At 36.7% G+C, this 21,333-nt stretch overlaps 2 protein-coding genes and 1 non-coding gene across 3 annotated transcripts in view; 2 read left to right on the forward strand and 1 right to left on the reverse strand.

The window, feature by feature from the left end:
* LOC134842175 (WD repeat-containing protein 62-like) overlaps nucleotides 1-21,333 on the reverse strand; it is a 323,070-nt gene that overhangs the window by 213,616 nt on the left and 88,121 nt on the right. The window lies entirely within an intron of this gene.
* Nucleotides 1-21,333, forward strand: part of LOC134841273 (uncharacterized) — a 31,906-nt gene that overhangs the window by 9,134 nt on the left and 1,439 nt on the right. The window contains exons 4-17 of the mRNA XM_063857153.1: nucleotides 1,854-2,096; nucleotides 2,431-2,751; nucleotides 5,924-6,065; nucleotides 12,324-12,505; nucleotides 12,801-13,094; nucleotides 14,516-14,744; nucleotides 15,506-15,856; nucleotides 16,079-16,251; nucleotides 16,491-16,615; nucleotides 16,945-17,240; nucleotides 17,496-17,761; nucleotides 18,075-18,274; nucleotides 18,575-18,845; nucleotides 19,199-19,555. Of these exons, the coding sequence (XP_063713223.1) occupies nucleotides 1,854-2,096; nucleotides 2,431-2,751; nucleotides 5,924-6,065; nucleotides 12,324-12,505; nucleotides 12,801-13,094; nucleotides 14,516-14,744; nucleotides 15,506-15,856; nucleotides 16,079-16,251; nucleotides 16,491-16,615; nucleotides 16,945-17,240; nucleotides 17,496-17,761; nucleotides 18,075-18,274; nucleotides 18,575-18,845; nucleotides 19,199-19,555 (3,450 nt within the window). The remainder of the gene's footprint in view (nucleotides 1-1,853; nucleotides 2,097-2,430; nucleotides 2,752-5,923; nucleotides 6,066-12,323; nucleotides 12,506-12,800; nucleotides 13,095-14,515; nucleotides 14,745-15,505; nucleotides 15,857-16,078; nucleotides 16,252-16,490; nucleotides 16,616-16,944; nucleotides 17,241-17,495; nucleotides 17,762-18,074; nucleotides 18,275-18,574; nucleotides 18,846-19,198; nucleotides 19,556-21,333) is intronic.
* On the forward strand, nucleotides 20,334-20,406 carry Trnat-ugu (transfer RNA threonine (anticodon UGU)). The gene has a single exon. It is a non-coding gene; the product is annotated as a tRNA-Thr (tRNA).

Consider the following 21,333-nt stretch of genomic DNA (forward strand, 5'->3'; position numbering starts at 1 on the left):
CATGCAACAGTTGCTTTGGAAAAATCGAGAACAGTTTTTTCTTGAACAATGTGAGAAAATTAGTCAAATTGTCAATTCAATTGTTGATTGACATTTTATCGTGAAAAACTTGTAGAACTTTTTATCAAAAGCAAGAAGCATAAGCTTGCGATTATTAATAAGCTTCTTGTGGTCATTTTTTTTCGACAAATCTGTTGCTTAAATTTGTTTGGAAGCAATTAATTCCAAATCCTGTTCACATGCTTTCGTTCCTGACAAAATGATAGAAATAGAAATTGATATAAAACGTTTAAATAACAATGAAAACTTGAAATTTATGCCATTTGGGAAAAGTTTCCATTTTTATGCCATTTGGGAATTATACCATTTGGGAAGTTACCCAAAATTTCCTTTCCTAGACAGAACAACAGACAACAAAAATCTTGAAGATGTCTTAAGACGATCTTCTGTTGATCAAGTTATCAAAAGTTCTGTTAACTGGTGTTTGTTCGATGTAAAGGACGTTTGGATTTCGACAAAAACAACTTGATGACTCCGAATATTCGTCCGCTCTTCAAAGTCTTTTGCTATTTAGCTTGATGAGTTTTTGAGCTAACATAAACCAATGCTCAGTTTTTGAGGTGTTTTGTTACAAAACAAAATTCTGACTTTTTGGATTAAAAGATGAACTATCAATATGGTAAATACACGGGAGGTAAAAACAGCTGCGGTAACAGAATTTCAGGCACATAATACATATATCGCTTTACCAATAGACTTAAAATTATTTGCAATAAGGAATTCATCCTTTGTAAGAGCATGAATGGTCAATGGTCAAAAGTTTGATAGCAAAATCACCTTGATCTTACCTACATGCAGGGGCCCGCAGGGATTAGGTCGATAAAAAAATAGGTCGATAAAATTTCCGAAATTTTTTTGAAAAAATCCTAGATCCACCCCTGCCTACATGCATTCACTCATATTGCAGTTGCTGCGGTTCTAACTTCAAATAGACAGATTGATTAGCATTGTTTTTCTCAGGTCTACGTCTGCAAAATGCCGGCAGTTTTTACTTAAGTTACTTTGATGTTTTACCTATTGTTTGAAACCCCCTATAATATATTTCGCCAAAACGGGGTTAAATCAACACTATTGTCAATTAACTGTTCTAAGCTGGTCGCCGGTTAAAATGATGAATGGTTGCTCCTTCTCTGCGCTAAACAAACATCTATGTGACTGATTTACTACTGGAGAGTGATTACATAATCGGTTGTCTATCTAATCGCTTTCAAGTCTAGAGTTGAAGCCGCCTTTGACCTTAAAGAAGAAACAAACAGTTTATGCTAAGGCTGGATAGAGAAATGTGGATTTACATGAAGACGAAGCTGTCAGTGCCAGACATTGTGAAACATCAATCAATTTTGTATTTTCTGCGCCATTAAAACTCAGAACTAAGCAATTAATGATTGAGCAGTATGCTGAAAATTCTAGACACTGTAATTTATCATCAAACAACTCGTTTAGTAAATGACCCATGACAATGAGCTGTTTGTTTTACTAGCGTAAAAGTACCATTAATTTTCTGAAGTTTCTCAGAACAGATGTCATTCAAAACTCACTGTTTCTGCCAAATCTGTTTTGAGTGCTACTAAATCATCAGATCTGCTTGAGTACTAGATAGTGCACTTCAAGCAGGATCAGTATAAAGGTTCCCCATTTGTGTACGGTTGACCATTGAAAAGAAAGGGGATCGGGGTTCGGGAATCTGGATTGTTAAGTATTCAGTACCAAGTATTCGGGAAGGCAAAAATTAGCCAAAAATTAGTGATAAATAGCATAGAATATCCTTCTAGATATAACAATTGTTGTTTCAGTTGACTCCTCTAGAGGTAGTGGTAGTGGTGGTGGATCTTCAGGAGTTGCAGTGCCTTCTAAGCCCCATGCAATTCTGGGCAGTGACCTCATGTTGTTCTACGTGGACGGAACAAGTGTGGCACACTACTATTGTGTCGTGTCTTCGTCTTTTTTCTCATCATCTTCATCTTTGTCCTCTCATTATTCTGACTCTCATCTGAATTTCTCAGTGGCCAGTCAAGTCGCCTCTCTCTCCATCTCAAGTGAGTTTTCGTCACAAAACTTGATGTGAATTAGATTTTTTCGAGTTGGACACTCAGGTTGTTTCAAAACCTAATGAACTTAAACAACTGAAACTCCACTGCAACATTTTTTCGAGACTTTTTTGTACCTGGATCAAAGACTGATGAGGATGTGAATTCTTACTTGATTATTTTTCCACTCATCCATTTTCTTTTCAAGAACAGCAACTCTCATGAAGTCTTACGTTTTCTAAAATCTAAATTCAAAAAGAGTAATTGCATCCTAGTTTTTTAAAATAAATTTCTTTTCGAATTTTTGAGACAACTGAATCAATAACTTTTTTTTTGATTTCAGGCTTGGGCGAAAAGTTTCGGGCAGTTCCCTCTCCTCTAATTGAGGGCGTCGAGGGTAAAATGGTGTCACTCTCGTGCATAGCGCCAGTGGGCGTGCCCGAACCAAAAGTGTCGTGGCTCTTCGAACAAAAACCCATCGACTTCACTTCTCGGCCTAATGCAGTCTCTAGTTCCCATGTCACGTGGGACGGGGTAGTGCGACATGAACTAAATTTGACGAATTTGAGGATTGAGGACGAAGGTCAGTACTCGTGTCTGGCTTCGAACCCTCTGAACAGGAATATCAATGTGACCAGTGCTCCTTCTTGGCTGCAGATCAAAAGTGAGTAGTTCAAAAAGTCAAATCGAAATTGAGTTTTCGGAAATCGCAGATAAACCGTTTTTTTTTTTGTTATCGAACATATCTTAAAAAAAATAACTGCGGCAACTTTTTACGTAAAAATATTTTTAGTTCTTTGGCTTGATCCAAAAGCTGACGAGTCTTGTAATAATTCTAGAAACCTAGATATTCTGAAACACTAGACTTGTTTTCAGGTCAAAGTCAAGTCAAACATGACAAAAACTGTTTCACGCCTTTTTGAATGTTTTTTGTTTTGATCTTTGAATAATGAGAGCAATAATAAGCTTCATTTAATTTTTATCTTAACACCTGAAGATGATTGTTTAAAATTTGCATATATAATACTAAATTAAAGCGCCCTAGATTTAGCATTTCCCGTTATTGTCTCCTGCCGATGAACCCATAATTGATCAAAAATATCAAAAAAATGATGTTGAACAGTTTCTGTGAAGATAAGCATCACTCCAAAAGAATCATTTTCACGCTTTTGAAGACTACATACATCATAAAAAGTTGTGAAATGATGTTTTGTGATAATTTTCCCATATTTAAACATTTGATTACATCTCTTAGGAATAATTAAGTTCAGTGACCCGAGGGCTCATCTCATGAATTATCATTTTTCAAAGTATAAATGCATTAAACAATTGTAATTTAAAGCGCATTATGACCAGGCTGATAAAACTGTTACTGATTTAAGAGTGTTTGCTGCAATAAAAAATACATATTACCGAACAGTGTTAATTTTATTAGATTGAAAAAATAAAGATGTTGATCTGGAAAATTAGCGATTAGGTGGAGTAATATAAGGCTTCCGTGAAATTAGAAAATTGAGATTTTTCACTTAGCAAAATCAATTTTGATTGCTCGCTAAATTACTTTTCTTCATTTTGTTCCTGGATTTAGATATGTAATCCCGTTTTTATTACTCATCATAAGTGACCAAAAAGTCATTTTTTCTTCAGAAGCATTACAGCTCCCATTTTCATCCAATTTATGGGAGAACAAATCGTTTTATTAGGCCTGAACACACAGTTGTATGGGTTCTAAAAGCCCGCGCAGATTAAAGTTATTATTTGTACTGAGCGAAATTGGAAAAATAAACAATTTCTTTGAACTTGGAAGTTTTCTTTCGCTTCTCTTACACCACAAAGTCTAAGTTGGGGATTATATTGCCACTTTTCTATACCCGAGTGTGGGGCTATCTGATCTTCGGAATCGCTTCGGAATCGCCCGGATTGTCTGGACTTAATCGCTCGGATTTGATCTGGACTGGAAAGTTGATTCATAAAACCATTGGAATTAGAGGCGCATATTAGTTTCACGGTATCTAAATGAAAGATCAGGGCCAAATCTTAACAGAAGAACGCAAGGATATAAAAGTCTGTTAGATCTAAATTTGTCACTCAAATTTACGATCAAAGATTCAGCTCATAAAAGTTTTTTCTGAGAATTTGAAGTTGTAAAATTTGAAATTTTCTGCCATATTGGAAATATACATGTCAGATCATATTTTTAAAGCATACATTCAAAAGTGTCATCCAGATTTTTTCCACGATTAAAAAAAATTAGATGAACGTTGAATATGAAATAACCCCAATCATCCATAATAGCCCCTGACATGCTATCAGTTAACTCCATGGGGTGGAATGTAACTCAATTACATCTCACCTCGCCCATAATTCTCCCAGCAATAACATTTCATCCTGGCGAAATGGGAGTCATGTAATGCGATTAGAATAATACCAGGCCAATCCAGTCCACAAATTCACTCTCCCCAAAAATGTTGAAAGTGTAATTTATACTAATGGAGTTTTGCTTCATTTGGCAAGATATGCACGAATGATTTTTATTCAGACGAAATAAATGCTTATTTTTATTGTTCACGCGTGATTTACTCTTCGTGAAAATCTGTTCATCTTTTAGGTGAAAATATGAGTTTTTTCTACAGTTTTTATATCCATTTTGAGAAATGGTAATCTGTTTTTATTAATTATCCTGTTTTCTTTTTTGAGCTCTTAACGAATCTAGCATGGCAAATAAATGGCATTTTGAAAAGTTCACCTTTTCATAATTTCGGAGGCTTCAAATCAATCTGTTTAAATCCACTTCTAATCAAAAGTTCCCCTTTTCTCCTTTTCCATCTATTCTTACCCCGTCTATCGTTTTTCGTTGTCGTCTGTATTACCCTTTGGCTCTCCTTGCAAATTCAATTAACAAAGCTAATTTCCCTTTCTCTCCAAGAGACCCCCAGTCCATTTCGACTCTCTCTGCTCTCTCCCTTTCCCATGATCCAACAATCAATCCAAACCCCCCTTAAAGGGAACAAAGGCCGCCCTAATGATGTCACGGGGTGAACAGAGGTCAAAGTTCAAATGATCTGGGGATGACAAAAGCACATTTTTTCATGGGTGAAGCGGAATCAATAGAATCGCTGATTGATATCTTACGTTTCTTTAATTATGCCTTGCAGCTTTTCATTGCTTCTTCATTTTTGTTTAGTATCGGACAAAAACAATGCTGAAAAATCGGAGATAGTTATATCATACTAAAACTGAGCACCCTAAGCGAAAAAAGCCTCAATTGAAAAAGTGTCAAGCAATGATAATGATTTCTTTAGAACAAGGGTAGATGTTTGCTTTTATCAATAATAATTTGAAAGGAAAAATTCACATCAAAAATTTGCCATACGTTCGATCACTTCTTAGAACTGCAGTCCAAAATCACACTGGATAATGGAAACTCTCGTATCTCATTTGCAAAGTTTTAAAGTCGGAAGTTATCGTTGGAAATCTATCTAAAACGTATCTAACATTTAAAAAAAAACACTGAAGTAGGTTGAGGCAGTTTAATTTATCAACATTTGCCTCTTGTTTAACTTTTGAAAAAGGAGACAATAAGGTGGAAGTAGGGATGAAATTTTGAAAATATCATCAAAGCGTTCGAAATGACGTTTTTGGCTTTTTTGGAATATTGTTACCAAAAACGTTTCTTTTTTGCGCGCGCGTCTTTTGGTATCAACAGCCGTTTTGAAAAAGAATTAGGGTTGGTCCGCCAGAAATGATCGCCAAAGTGGAATAGTATTACAGCGGAGATGGGGTTTGGAATCGCTTTTGTTTTGTTGCTGGTTTGACTTATATATTTTTTGTTGCAGCTGGACCTCGGTTTGCACAGCAGATGAGTGAGCTGATCCAGTACCACAGCAACTCCAACCTCGTGATCAAGTGCAGTGCCTATGCCAGTCCAGACCCACCCATGATCAGATTCTTCTTCAAGGGCGAACGACTGCAAAACTCGTAAGTCTCAACAGAGATCTATCTTATATAATCACAACATGATTATTGTTCCGACTTTCGATACGAAAGTAACGGAATATTTGTGCTCGGGGTGGGTTTTTTTTTCTTCAGACAAATTTCGAATTTTTATCTAGCAATTTTTGACGGAAATTTTTTATATCATTCAAAAAGTATTGTTGTCCTGAGCTCAAATTTGAAAAGATATTTCACCTCCGATCATTTTTCGTAAAGTTATGGGGGTTTAAAGATTGCCATTTTGGCTAATTTGGGACAATTAACGCGCGATATATTTCGCGCTATTAACGCGTAAGCGGAGAGTTAATCCGTCTTAGAAATCGTTCCAAATTGGTTTACCGAAGCTTATTTGCCATAATTGATTTGTTACAAGTAGCGAAATCTATCCTTTTGTACTTTATATGGCGTGAGGGGGGATGATTTTCATAAAAGTTTTCAAATTTTAGAAAAAAAAATTTCATTTTGTTTTATTACTTTTAATTTTTTAATGTTATTACTGCTCCATAAACCTTAATAGGCAGTCGGAACATTCAGGGTTTCGCCCTGATACGAGCAGTCTTGTTTTACTTTTTTAAAAGCGCTATCGTTCAATAAGCCCTAAGTGGATGTGGGAGTGTTTGTTGTTAAGTAAGATTTTTTTTCAAAATCATCACTGCGTCAACTGAAAGTTAGGGTTCTCATCGATCACTTTATCCTGTAGCTGTTGTGTTCAGCCCCTCCTTCAATGTCCTATGTTTCACTAGCAAGTCTAGAAGAGCTGATAAAAATAGTTGAAATTTAGAAATAACGTTAAATTTATAAAGCTATTCTTTGAAGCACGTCTGAGAATCTAAAAAACTTCAAATCTTATCATCTTCGTAGAACCGCCTTTTTACACTTCATTCAATTCCAGCAAAGCTGTTATGATCCGCCTCCCACTTTTTCATCCATTCATCAAAATATTATACATATGATTTGTTATTTATCGGTAAACCACTCTAAAGGTGAAACAAAATGTCGACAGATATTTCAGATAGAAGGTGCTCTCATCATAATCATGCCTATATGAGTAGTTACGGGAAACGGAAACTCACTATATATTTTTAAAAGCGTGATTGATGAAAGATGATAAGGCTGTTTAGTTCCGGACACCCGTATGTAATGCGATTCAGCTACGCTTTCATGCATCTGAAAAGCTAGCGGCGCATTACCATCGATTATTGATAGTCAGTAAAGTAAAAACAGCCCAAGCTAACTACACTAGTATTACTCGACAATCTGAAAATAACGAACCACTTAGTGATAAAAACAACTGCCTTTGGGTATTTTCGTTTTTATTACATCGGATTAAGATTAGTTGTTTTGGTTTAAGCTACTCCCCTGTAGTGTTGTTTTTGGAGCTACAAAAATACTTCTGGGCATAAACTTTTGGTTACTTTTTTTCTTAATTTTTTCAATACATAGCGATTTAATTGATCACGCTTTGTTGCTTCTTTTCAGCTCACAATTGTTTGTCTAAGCAAGGCTACAAAAACAATGTTTTCGCTTTTTTCAGAGCCAGTTGACCAATTTTTAAATCTCATTAGTCTGTGAGTGATTAAGACGATGATTATCTAATTCAGAGCGATGATTGCTCGAGTGAGTTTGCTTCAATGCATTTAGCTTGTTAAAATAATAATCTTATACTTTTCAAGCCTTTCTGTCTAAAGCTTTCAAGTTTTACCTGAGTACCAATAGTACACGTTTTAAACTTCTTCACAAAACATGCCATGTAGTTTGGTGCTTTTATTTTTGTAGTTATTTTTGATTTGTTTGTTTTTGTTCTTTCTAAAGTGTGGTTGATCTAATGGCATATAATGCTATAATTGATTCGAGTTGGTATGTAATTGCTCTTTTAGCTCTGGCACCCTTCTGACTTGAGAAAGTTTTCTAATGGCGACCACGTCAATAATATTTAGCAGAGCCGCGCCAGCCAAACTTATAAAAGTGTCCAGAACCAGGCTACATTTTAGACGTGTAGATCTACTTTCAAATACTGTCTGTGTGTTTTATTTTACAGTCTGTTTACCACTGAAGCAGCGCCGTGTAAAATAAGTGAGCGAGTGATTATGGGTGCCGCCGGCACTTTATACTCGTCTCTCTTGTTTTCAGCTTCTGTCTTCTGAAACACGTTTCTGCTGAAGATCCGATGCCTCTGCTTGTCAAAACGCAGACTACCAACTATCAATTATGGCTTATGATCATTTGAGTGCCATTTATAAAGCCACTAAAACAGCCAAGATACCATGACATGCTGAACTTCAGTTTTAAGGAATAGAAAACAAGTCACAGGCAAACAAGTAGTGGAGCAAAACAAACCTTAATTGCTAGTAGTTTCAAAGAAGACCCTAAATCATGAGTCCGAAATCCATGCAGCTATTAACCTCATTAATTGAGACTTTTCTGGGAACAAAAAATCATAAGTTTATGTTAAAAAAGTTGGTTGATTTATTTTTCCAAAAACAACATTCTTGAAGTTGTTCTTTTGTTAATTCAGTTTTCCCTGTGAGTCTCGTTCATCTTCGAAAAGTTCATTTATTTTCATTGCTTATTTCAAAACAATTTGTGTACAATTCAGCAACTTAGGTGTTGGTATTTGCGGTTTTGAAGCTTAAATGGTTCATAAACAGAAAAGTTCAGCTGTTTAATGTTTGATTCCCGGGATTAACCCGCGGGGTTTTCAGTGGAAATGAAAGTGTGAAATTGAGTGGCAATTTATTTGTGATTCCAATCGATATTGGGAAACGAGCCATTTGGCGACCCTCTCAAAGCGTCGCCGCAAGACAGACCAAAAAACCGGCATGATAGAACCCGAAGCAGACATATAACTGGTCGGCTAATTTAACCCAGATTTTATCTAACTTTCATTGGATAAAAAGAAAACAAACCATAAAAATTTTTTCATGGCTCAGTTGATAAAAGTTTGAACAAACTCGTTGAAAAAACTAATATAAGCTATAAATTGTTGTGTTTTCATTGACATTGCCTAAATGGCGAGAGACAAAACTGGGTCTTTGTTAGTTAATATTTTAACCCTAAACATTCTAAACCAATTAACCCTAAATGCGCGAAAATACCGTAAAGAAACTGAAAAACCGATTCATTTTTTTGGACTAAGTTCAATTTGTTATCATTTATTTGGTGCAGCTTGATTGGAACAAAATCCCAGCCCAGAAGTCAATTGGTCTTAAAAATACAACAAGACTGCTAGTATCAGGGCGAAGCCCTGAATGTTCCGACTGCCTTTTAAGGTTTATGGAGCAGCAGTAAAAACATTAAAAAATTCAATGAAATAAAAGAAAATGAAAATTTTTTTTCTAAAATTTGAATTTTTTTATTAAAATCATCCCCCCACACGCCATATAAAATACAAAAAGAGAGATTTCGTTCCCTGTAACAAATCAATTATGGCAAATAAGCTTCGTTCAACCAATTTGGAACGATTTATAAGACGGATTAAATCTCCGCTTACGCGTTTATAGCGCGAATTATATCGCGCGTTAATTGTCCCAAATTGGTCAAAATGTCAATCTTTAAACCCTCATAACTTTACGAAAAATGATTACAGGTGAAATATCTTTTCAAATTTAAGCTCAGGACAACAATACCTTTTGAGTGATATAAAAAAATTCCGTCAAAAAAGGCTAGTTAAAAAGTCGAAATTTGTCTGAAGAAAAAAAAAACCCACCCCGAGCACAAATATTCCGTTACTTTCGTATCGAAAGTCGGAACAATTATCATGAGCTTCGAAATTCGAATAAAAAATTAAAGAAAACTGCTCGTATCAGGTCAAAGCTCTGCGAGCTCCGACTTCCGTTCGACGTCTTTGAATCAGTTTTTGAGAGCATCAATTAGAAAAGATTTGAGTTTTTTCATCCAATTTTTTTTTGATAACTTCCGTTAAGTCTCAATAGCGTATCAATAACACCAAGTATTATGCTTCAAATCAATTTAGAACTATTTATGATCGGGTTAAATAGCCACTGACGCTTCAATAACACGAGATATTTCGCGCGTTTGTCCCAAAATTAACCAAACTGACAACTTTCGAACCCCCATAAATTTTCAAAAGTGATTAAAGGTAAAATATATTATTCAAATTTGAGCTCAAGATTGTACTGCTTGTCAGATGATATAAAACATTCCGTTCAAAATTGGCTAGTTGAAAAGTCGAAATTGGCGTGGAGAAAAAACCACCACGAGCGTCGAACGTCGGAAAAATATCAAGGCGAAGCCTGGAGTGTTCCGATTGCACTTTAAGACCAATTAAAATTGGTTCGATTAAAAATTGACGAAATATTTGAAAAAATGAAACGCGTTTGTAACGCATAAAAGATTTATCAAAAAAATCATAAAATTTCGTATAAAAAAGCTAATCATGCAATTCTGTACACAGATTGTATGGAAAAAAACTCACATTTGAATAATTATGAATGTTGTACGACAATCAAGCAATTTTAAATAAGTAAATTTAAAATTTCATGGATTTTTTTTCTGTTTTTAGTCTCAATATCAATTTTCTGCTCAAATGAATATTTTTTGAAAACAATATTGCATGTAAAAATTTACGTTTTTTGTTCATATTGCAGTCCAGTTTGATTTTTTCATACAAATGAAAAATTGACTATGATTTCTTATGCTGTCAAAAAAAATTGGGCCACAATTTTTTACTTATAAATTTTTTAAACTTGCAAGATACATAATTTTCATAGTTTTGTTCATAGCTTTGAGTGAATTATGACACATAATCTCATACAAAAGTCTACACATGCCGATTATCTATGAGCTTTCTTCTCCTTAACCAATGTGTTTCTTATGTTAAAAAGTTGTTGGTTATTGTTTTTTTTTGGACAAAACACTAAAATATTTAGCCAAAGTCGAAAAATAATACTTGTTGATATTTGGTAAAATGCTACTGATACAATTTTCATGTATGAAAAATTGTTTATCATAAAGATTGCATATAATTTTTCCATACATATGGGTTTATATGGAATTGTATCACAAGAAGTTTTTTTCAACCCGTGAATATTCCACTTTTTTACGAAAGTCGGAACAACAAAAATGAAAGCGTTCCAAATCGGCTCAGCGTAACAATCAGTTGCGGTGACACTTGAATAGAAATATTAGTCGGTACAATTTGAATGCAATCCATATTGGTCTGAACCATGTTTGCCGGCTTCTCCCATGTAACCATTGTTGGTTGACCGACCCTAATTTTTCTTACGTCACTTTTGGCGCCAATGGTCCCTCAATTTGAAAGAAGTGTGCGTCTGAAGTATGTAGCATAGGGTCTTTTTAGCGTTTTGGTTGGCCTTCGTCATATCTCCGGTCGAGGTCTCAGACTCATGTCCAGATTTTGACGACAAAATTTGGGCATGTCCAGACTTTCTGGACCAAAATTAGGCATGTCCAGACTTTCGCGACCAAAGCCTGGCATTTCCAGACTTTCGCGACCATGATGATATGTCGCGACTTTCGCGACCGAAGCGGAGGTGGCGCGACCAAAACATCGCGACTCGTATTTGTTATGTCCAGACTTTTGCGGCCCACGGCGCGACTCATGTCCAGACTTTCCAGACTCAAACTCTCGGCGTGACTATGCAATTTGGGTCTAAATCCGGATGTGGCGCGACCCTCAAAGTCTGGACATGAGTCTGGGATCTCGACCCGGGATGTGCCTTTAATTTTGCTACTAGTATTCACTTCAGAATTTAAGGATATATTCTGCCGATCAGTTCATTGACGGCGTTTTGTGGCAGTTTTATAACTTGGAACCAGCGATAGTCTTGAATCGCCTAATTTGAATCTTGTTCAAATCGTGACCTCAAAGTACAATGATATTTCAATTGACAAACTTAATTTCTTTGTTTAGGACATATATAGCATGAAGGAGCGTTAATTATGACTAAGAATGATCGCAACAGTGTTTGTAAATAAAAGCCAACTGTCATTTTTGATTAAATCCTTGTTGTTTATGTCAATTTTCCCTGTTATAAATCGGTTATGGGAGATTTTGTTCCCCAGGAAAGCATTTCGAAACACTTTTTATGAGTTTTTATTGTAAACAGCAAATATTGGCGCGAGTTGAAAAGCGGCCTTTCACGCAAATTAATTTAAGATAAGAAGAAAGCTTGCATTCAAATGTTTTAAATGAAAAATCAAAAGGTTGAATCAGTTCTAAAATGATTTTTTGGAGCGCTCATGTATCCGAATGTGTTTTAGGTCAAGAGTGACAATCACAGAGACATTTCGGTTCCACACGGCAAAAGACAGGGAGTTTCGGCTAAAAGAAGCATTTCTGCAGATTTCGAACATTTCTGCCGCCTCCGATCAGGGTCCTTACAAGTGCCAGGCACTGAATGCTGTCAATAACATCACCTCCCTCACTCGATTGGAAATAATTGGTAAGAAAAGTGAGGAACAGGTTCTAAATGGTGACACTTAACATTGAATTTTCTATACCATCAAGTAGTCCTTGAAGCTAAAACAAATTACCAAAAAAGCTACTCAATGCTTAAAATCAGGAGGCTGATCACTCGATGAATAAAAACCAAACTCATCGGCAAACTAAAATAGAATAGAAGGAAAAACTGAAAAGATTTTGAGAAATAACAAATTTCAAAAAATTGAATTTGATTTGCGACAAGAGCTCTTCAATCACCAAAGGGTATAAGAGAAGAAATAATTTTTGTGTTTTAGCCAATCCGATCCAAGTATCCTGTACCGAGAACATAGTTGCCACGGTGGGTACTGACGTCACATTCGAGTGCAAAATAGAGAACAAAAACAACTTCCCCACCCCCACCACTTACTGGGACACGCCTCAATTTGGCAACGTGTTTCCGGATGAAAACTTGAGCGACAGACTTCGCGTGTTTTCAAACGGGACTTTGAAGTTGAAGAATGTGACTTTAGAAGACAGTGGCACTTTTATATGTTCTGTGTTGATATCGAGCGAGGTCGTACAGAAAACGGCCACTCTGGTTGTGAAAGGTCAGTAATAAGATATTTGATTAATAAGAAATGTTTTGCTGACTTGTAGGTCATGCCCTGCTGCTAATTCCGTTGGCTACAAAACTTTTATTGACATTTCACAGAATTGTCGATATACGAATGCAGAGAAAAATAATAACTGGTAGTAAAATTTTTCTAAATAAAAAAGGCAGTCTTTGAAAGTAAAATTTGCCCGCAACTCTGAAGTTTATAGCTAATTAGTGTGTTTTTTTCCTGCTGTTTTACGAGTTATATTTTTGAATTGTTCTGGAAGTTTAATTTTGTCTTTTGAATTGATTTGATGTAAATTGGTTTGATGGAAAATCGATATTTCTCTGGTGATAATTTAGTTCAAATGTCACTGCCAGAACAAATTGATTGAAATAAATGGCTCTTCAAACGGTTCGCTTTCACCAGGTCGGTATTTTTCTGAGCTAAGTTTTTTAAATGGTACGATTCCGTATTGTCGAACAGTGTATTTATGGCCATTGAACTGATGAATTCAAGCAAACAGACAATTTATTTTATTTCCAAAAAACCCTGGTCAAAATACCAGGAATCTTCTTTTAGATTCAGTTCACTGATCATCACCTATGCTTCGGGACTTGGTTTTAAAGAAGCGTCAGTTAATGATTGATTTCTTTTCCTTGATTTCAATGAGATTTCATTTGATAAAATTTAATTTTTCCCAATGATAAATTGGAGTTATTAAAATTCGAACTTGGTTGTTTTCCCTTAATTGGTAGTGATTCAGTTTTCACATTTGTGGTCTTAGAGGTTCGCTAAAAATTATCGCGTTATCCGTTATCTGCTTAAAAACATTTTTTTAAAGTTCAGCGTTCTATAAAAAGATACTTGATGAAGATAAAATCTGAAAAAAATATCGTCAGTGTTGTTTTTTGATACAAAGTTTACTTTTTCGTTCTCAATGGGAAGCCAGTCGCTCGTTTCTTTGAGCTAGGCACTTTGTTAATTAAACAGATATCAAGGGAAGATTGTAACTGTTTGATGCCTTACAAATACCAAACTCACTTTTTAAGGCCTATTTTTGTGAATGAAAAACAGCTCCATTTAAACGCTCGTATGATTTAAAGGTCCTTTGAATATTATTACTTGAGCAGAAAGCCCTGGAAATTAATGAGCTTCTTTAGATCAAAGAATAGGGATGATACATGTAAGATCTCGAAATGAGTCATGATTCGATAAAATTCAGTAAAAAATGGACCTCTCAAGTTAAATTGAAGCTTTTTAATTCACTCGGTTCAAACCATTTGTAATTAAGTTTTCTAGTTAAAAAATATCGACAGCAATCAAAGTAAACATAGAAGCATCGGTTGCTCACGAGCGAAACGAAATAAAAAATGAAATCTAAAAAAAGCGTTTGAGTTAAAAACCAATTTATACTATGGTTTCTGTTTCAGCGATCAATAGTGAGCCCCTGCCTGTGATCGTACTGAAACCACGTGACACCACAGCCTACGAAGGGGATAATGTGACTCTTCCATGTGAGATAGACATGACCTCTGTCTCGTCTCTGTACAGGAACACAAACAGATTCGCACTTGCGACTACAAGTACTCGGAGTAAATCGTCTCCGACCATCAAGTGGATGAAAGACCTGAAAGTGGTGTACTCGTCAGATTTGAAAGGGTTTGTCACTTTCAGTTCTCGGTTCTAAAATTCATGAGAAAAAGACACGTACAGCTCTGTTAGGTTCATGAGATCCCGCAACTTCGATGAAATTTCTATTGTGTCTGCGGCTAAAACAGATTCATTTTGTATTGTGTCTGCGGCTAAAACAGATTCATTTTGAAGAAAAAAGTATTTACTCATGGTTTTTTTTTTCTGCAGATTTTTTGCAGATAAAATCTGTACATTGATTCACTGATGACCGTTTCTGCGCTCATTTTTTGCTAAAAGCCGCTTAGAAGCTTTTCAAAAAGCCGCTAAAAGCGCTTTAAAACTAAACTCGGTACTTATTTAGAGGATTGGGATCTTTAAGCAGCTGGTCAAAACAATTACGCTGATTAATAAAAAAAAAGCAATTAGTTCGGTTCACTTCCCTCTTTTTTGATTGTCAAATTAATTCTCCGTTTTAATTTTGCCCAGTGTTTGAAGAATTTGCTAGCGGCCCATTTCCTTTCAGACTTCAGTCAATCTGTTTTTGTTTGAATTGATTAAACGTTTCAGTTTGAATTCCAATCAGTTTTCTTTTGTTCCTTCAAATCCTTTGAGAAATTAGAAAAATAAAGGTGTGCCGACTTTTTCGCTGTTTTTTTTTTCAGACCATTATGACAACGGTTGCAAATTCATTTTGACTGGACAACAGTTTTTCTAAAGCAAAAAAAAAGAAAATATTAATTGAAATCTTGAAAAACGATAGAAATCTTCACTTTTTCTTTTGTGTTTAGAATCGCTCTTCAGGGCGACGGAAGTCTAAGAGTGAACAACGTAAGCAAAGATCACGAGGGAAAATACACGTGTCTCGTTTCTAATGGCAGTGGCGAAACGATCGCTTCCGCAGACTTAGTAGTCAAGAGTGGAAAAAACCCAGCTCAGAATTACGCAACAACCGATGATATATCTAGCCATGATGATGATGATGATGTAAATCATAGACCCGATGAGTTTTACTTAGAAAGTGAGCCTCCGAGTGCTCCTTGGGTGTTGGAAGTCGTGAATAGTTCCTGTCTCCGTTTGACCTGGATCGCACCAAAAACAGCAGATGTGCAGAATTTGTACTACCAGATTGAAAAATATGGGTAAAGAATTTTCTTTGAAAGCAAACTTTGGTTCAAATTTGGGTGCTTTTTAAAAAACATGACCATGCATTAGTTTCAATTTTCTCATTAACTAATTTAGCGAAAAGCAAAGACATTAAAAACAAAACAAAAATATTGGTTTTTGCATAAATAAATGAAATCAAGGAGGTGCCATAAATTTTTCCGATGAGCTGATTTAAAAATGAGATTGAATGTTTTTAGGTTTGGCTCCAACATGTGGAGTTGGGAAGTGGAGCGCACTCTTGCCCCTTCGCCCATTCACACCGTATGTCAGCTGGCAGAGGGGGTGGAGTACGTGTTTGTGGTCAGGGGGGCCCTTTCCCCACGCGCCACCGGAAGGGCCAGTCCCATATCTCAGAGATTCAAGACTTACGGTAAAGATCACCACAGTCGGTTATATTTCAGAAGCATTTTTTTGGTACACGGTCGCGTGTCTCTGGTTGTAACTCAGATGTTACCATTAAAATTCTAAAAATCCTAAAAAATTCTTAAAAAAATTAAATATTTCTCTCAGTGTGAAAATCAGAGTCAATTACTCACTTTGTCGGGGCCAAAAAATTGACTGCAGCTTGACTGTTGAATTATCATATCTAATCTGTTGTGCGGTGTTTAGATTACAAGAGGGAATCGTACCACTCGAATGTGGAGCAGCGGGTGAAACTGATGAAGCAGCAGAAGCTATCTGCCACGCTATCCTCCACTCCATTCAACACCACTGCCATATGGGTATCGTGGAAGGTAAGCAAAAATTCATACAATGGCTTAAGGAATTATAAACAGATTTTTGTCATTCCAGTAAGTTTAATTGACACAGTGAAGTTTCAATGTGACCGAAATGTCTCCAGATAATTGAAAAGTGATTAGTTCAATTTTTTTCCCAAAAACAGAGAAAAAATTATATTTGGCTTTTATTTCAATTGATTGATCTGAGTTGAGTTGCTTCAAATATAAAAAATAAACTGAAAAAAAAACATAAAAACATGTATCCATTATAAAGCTCACCTTGTTTTTGTGTGGTGTGTTTTACCATTTCACTATATTGCATGTTTGCTATACTGTATTTTTAGATTACGGGTGGTGAAAATATTCCATCGGGGTATCAGTTGCGCATATTCGAGTACCACGCCAGCAGCCGCCAACAAACAAGTGCAAGTGAGATCCCGATGACAGAAGACGTAGCCTTGTCAGCCAACAGACGCTCGTACATCTTCGGACAACTAAGACCCTCTTTCAAGTACAAGATCACTCTACAGCCCCACGTGGTAGGGTTATTAGGACCCATTGCAGATTACACAGTTGCCATGACTCATTACGAAGTGCCTTCTACTCCGCCGAGTTCCATTGAGGTGGTCAAAAATATAACGTAAGTGTAATTTTCTACTTGAATTAAGATATAAAGATTTTACAAATGGTCGCCTATTAAATTGAAAATGGCCTTAAACACGCAAAAAAAATTGAAGATCAAAGTCATTAGGCTAACATCAGATTAGATTCGATTTAGCTCTGACTATTTAGCTAATTCAGAAATTTGTACAATGCCATTTTAGAGCACAAATACGGCCATTAAAAGACGTAGGTTAATTTCCTGTTGTTTTTTTCAGAAGTCTTTTTTTTTTAGTCTGGGTCAGTTGACCATAACTTGGGACCCCCCTATTGGAACACCCTCTGGGTCTCTCACCGGATACCGAGTGACCTTGTTTGACCCCGACAGCAACACAATCATAAAAGCCCTCACGTTCGACAATTCGACCAACGAAGTGTCGATTGCGTCTTCGAATCCCAGTGAGGATGTGTATGGAAGTGGGAGGCAGATCGGAGTCTACGTGCAGGCTCAGTCGCCGGCCGGACTGGGACCGAGAAGTCAGCCGATCATAGTTGACATGTGTAAGTGAAGCATTAGTATCATAGCTTATAGTTAAATAATGAACAAAGCAGAAGCACGCACTCTGATTTTGACCCTTAAAACTTTACCCTAAAATGGAAAAAACGTGTTTTATTTCTAAAAAGGATTTTTCCCGCAAACTTAATTGTTGCATGCTGGTACACGAATATGAGAATTTTTTTCTTGACGTATAACAAATTGTCAAACTATTGATTTTAGGTGTTGGCAACCAAATGACGGTAAAGGTTGCCAAAACCCTCATCTTTTTAAGAAAGATGATTTTTTTCTCGTATCCTCATTTTTCCTAACTTTTAGCGGACGGAAGCACGAGGTCGAACAAGGGTGGCTTCTTGGTGCCCCTTGAGGACAGAAATTGGATGATCCTCACCCTGGGAGGGTCCATCTGGATCTCACTACTCCTTCTACTCGGGGTGCTCTACTTCAAGTTCAGGCGGGACAAACTGACTCATAGCATACAGCCATACTACATACATGCCATGCACCCCTCCTCCAAGGTTCGCAAAGCTCTGTTCTAATTTTCACTTCAACGCCTTAAAGTGGTGGGTTCCTTTCCTTAGCACCTCTTTATTTATTTTCAATGGCTCAAAACTCAGTTATCATAAACTAGTTGCTCAAATCATTAATTCTGTGACGGTAAAACACCTCTTGGCTAGTTCTACTGTTTTTTTATAAGTTTGAATTAAATGTTGATTTTATAATACCTGGTTTCGTTTTTCCTTGGCTGAAGCTGTTATTATTAACTGATAATTTTTCGATACTGACGTTCATTTGCTTAACTAATCATTTGTCTTCAGTGCTCTGCAAATAACGAACAACTAGACCAGGACATCTACCCGGCATCCATCAGCTGTCACCAACAACACCACATGGCCCCCCTCGTGATCAAAACAGGTAACGGAGGGGGCACTGCACCAGGTAGTCTGCACCATCACCCACTTGGAGACCAGATTTACTCGAGGAGTGAACGAAACTCGATGAGTGCATCCACCCATTATACACATCTGGGGTCCAATATATTTCAACCCAATATGTCTAACACAATGCCCGGACATGGCGATTCAACAGGTATACAATACGTGACACAGGGGTTTGTTTCTCCGTCCTTATTTTCAGCAAGTCAACGAAAGCAGTTAGGGGGTCAACGATCAAGTATAGCATCATAAAACGCATCCTTTCAGTCCTGATTTGGATTCCCAAAAAATTCAAAAAGATTGTCTCCAGGTCGAGAAAAAATGGTTTTAAATCATAGTGGTCGGAATATTCTGTGCTACATGCACAGCAAACGGATATACTTGTTCTAATTTCGACTCGACTAAATTGAATTAAACTATTTCATTTACTTCAAATGAAATTAATGGGCTCCTGTGAAACAAACAACATAAAAGATGCAGTGTTCACATTAGATTTTTTGTTGGCAGGTTCGCAGATTCTGAATCGAAATTCGAACCACTTCTTCGGGCATCAAATTGGTTCGAACAAATTGGGCACCATCGCAATTTTCCCAACCATTTCGTCCCACCAGCGAAACTCGCCGCTCGAAATGCAATCTTCCTCACCTGCTACATCTCCGCGAAGCTCCGCCGCTTTTTCGGCCACTCCTGGCAACACTAGATACCCTTCGGGGGCTTCGGCTGGTCACCCACTGGCGATATCTCTGCATCACCAGATGTCTCCCTCTGGCGTGGCTCTCTACACATCGCCCACCGGGTCATCCGCACCCGGGTCTCTCTACGCGGAAGTGACCGACTATCACGCATATTTGCCGACGCCACAAGGTAAATTAATTTCACTTCATTTCAACTGGCAATTGGTACAAGTGTGATAGAGGGGTCTTGGTAAAAACTAAGGGATCTTGTTAACTATTTCCCCCCTTTTGGACCTTGTTACCTATCCCCCCCCCCCCATCCCCTATGCATGTATTATTTTTGACAACCAGTCATTTCTGTATAAAATATGCATTTCAAAAATGTCAAAAAAAATTAATTAGATTTTCATTTTCGCGCGTTCGTATTTGCATTTAATCACTATTCATATAACACCTATATAAAAAATTTTGGCTTTTTCTTCCCAAACCCCCCCCCCCCCCCCCCACCTCACACAAGCATCAATGGTATGGTCTAAACGGTGGTTTTACAAGGTTAATTATGAAGATCAAATATGTTTGCCATGGTCTGATACTGATTAGTCTGCATGTCAATTTTCATGACAATTGGACAATGTAAACAGTAATTTGAATTTAAAAAAATTTGCAGGTGGGGGAAAAGGAAAAAGGGCCAAAATTTTAATTAAATATATTTTCTGAAAATTATTTGAAAATGTGGCAGATAAAGTTTAAATTTCGGCCTGAAGTCCCGTCGGCTTGTTGTACTTGACCCCCGTAACCATGTGCCAAAAACCGAACGTGTTAAACATGAAATGACGGAAAATAAATATGCACCGTTATTTGAATTCAGCAGCAAGCGTTATTTTGTTTTACTGTGGTATTTGAAGCTCGCTCTGTTTTATATTAGTCTGTTAGTTAGTCTGAATATACTGCGCGTCCGTTCTATTCAAGGCCTCGTAGCATAGTGGTTAATGCGCTGGTCTTGTAAACCAGAGATCGGTGGTTCAAATCCGCCCGGGGCCTAATCTTTTCTTAAATATTTTTTTTTTTCGTTTTTAACACTACTAAAACTCTTACTAACAATTAACATTTCGGAAATTTAACTATACTTTTTCAATTTAATATTTATGCATTTCGGAAATTTAAGTATACTTTTTCAATTTAATATTAATGCATTTCGGAAATTTAAGTATACTTTTTCAATTTATTGTTTATAATAAACTTATTGTTAATAATTTTGATCGTGACACTTTTTACAATAATTACCACAATATCTTGCGCAATATTTACCAAATTTGACAATTGGGTCAATTAGTTTATCTGAGAAAGCAAAGTTGTTTAGGCCAAAAAGTGCATGGCTCTTTTTCCTCCCCCCTCCACCTGGGAAGTTTTACAAGTCAAATTATTGTTCGCACTATCCGATCGTTATAAAAACTGACTTAACCGCTGGGTGGGGAAGGGGGGAGGGCTAGGAAGAGCCAAGTGCATTTCATGCAATGGCGTGCACAGGAATTTATCGAGAGCGGGCGGTAGTTATTTTTAGCTCGACAAAATTGGTTTTGACCAAAAAATTGCATTTTTGGTGCTCGCTTCCCCCTTAACCTTCGTGTTTCTGCGCTTTTAGAAAAACTGGATCAAATTAACATCCTCTACCCAAACAGACCAAGCAGTGGCGTGCGCAGAAATTTTTCTAAGGGGGGCGGTTTTCGAATTTTTTTAAATAATGTTGGATACCTTTTTGTAAACCCCCCTCTCGGCACGCTAATGAGACCTAGTTAACATCCTCCACCCCAGCGTTCAATTTAAATTAAATTTGCTAAGAGCTGCGTCTAAAATGCTCTGTTCTGATTGGCGGAAATTTCGAGGGCGGGGGGCTTGTCCGAAAAATTTATCGGTCATAGTCCATCAAAATTGGAGTAAAATAGTGAAATAGTTCCAAGGGAAAAAGTC

Source organism: Symsagittifera roscoffensis, chromosome 3 (genome assembly GCF_963678635.1).
Source record: "Symsagittifera roscoffensis chromosome 3, txSymRosc1.1, whole genome shotgun sequence".
Classification (NCBI taxonomy): domain Eukaryota; kingdom Metazoa; phylum Xenacoelomorpha; order Acoela; family Convolutidae; genus Symsagittifera; species Symsagittifera roscoffensis.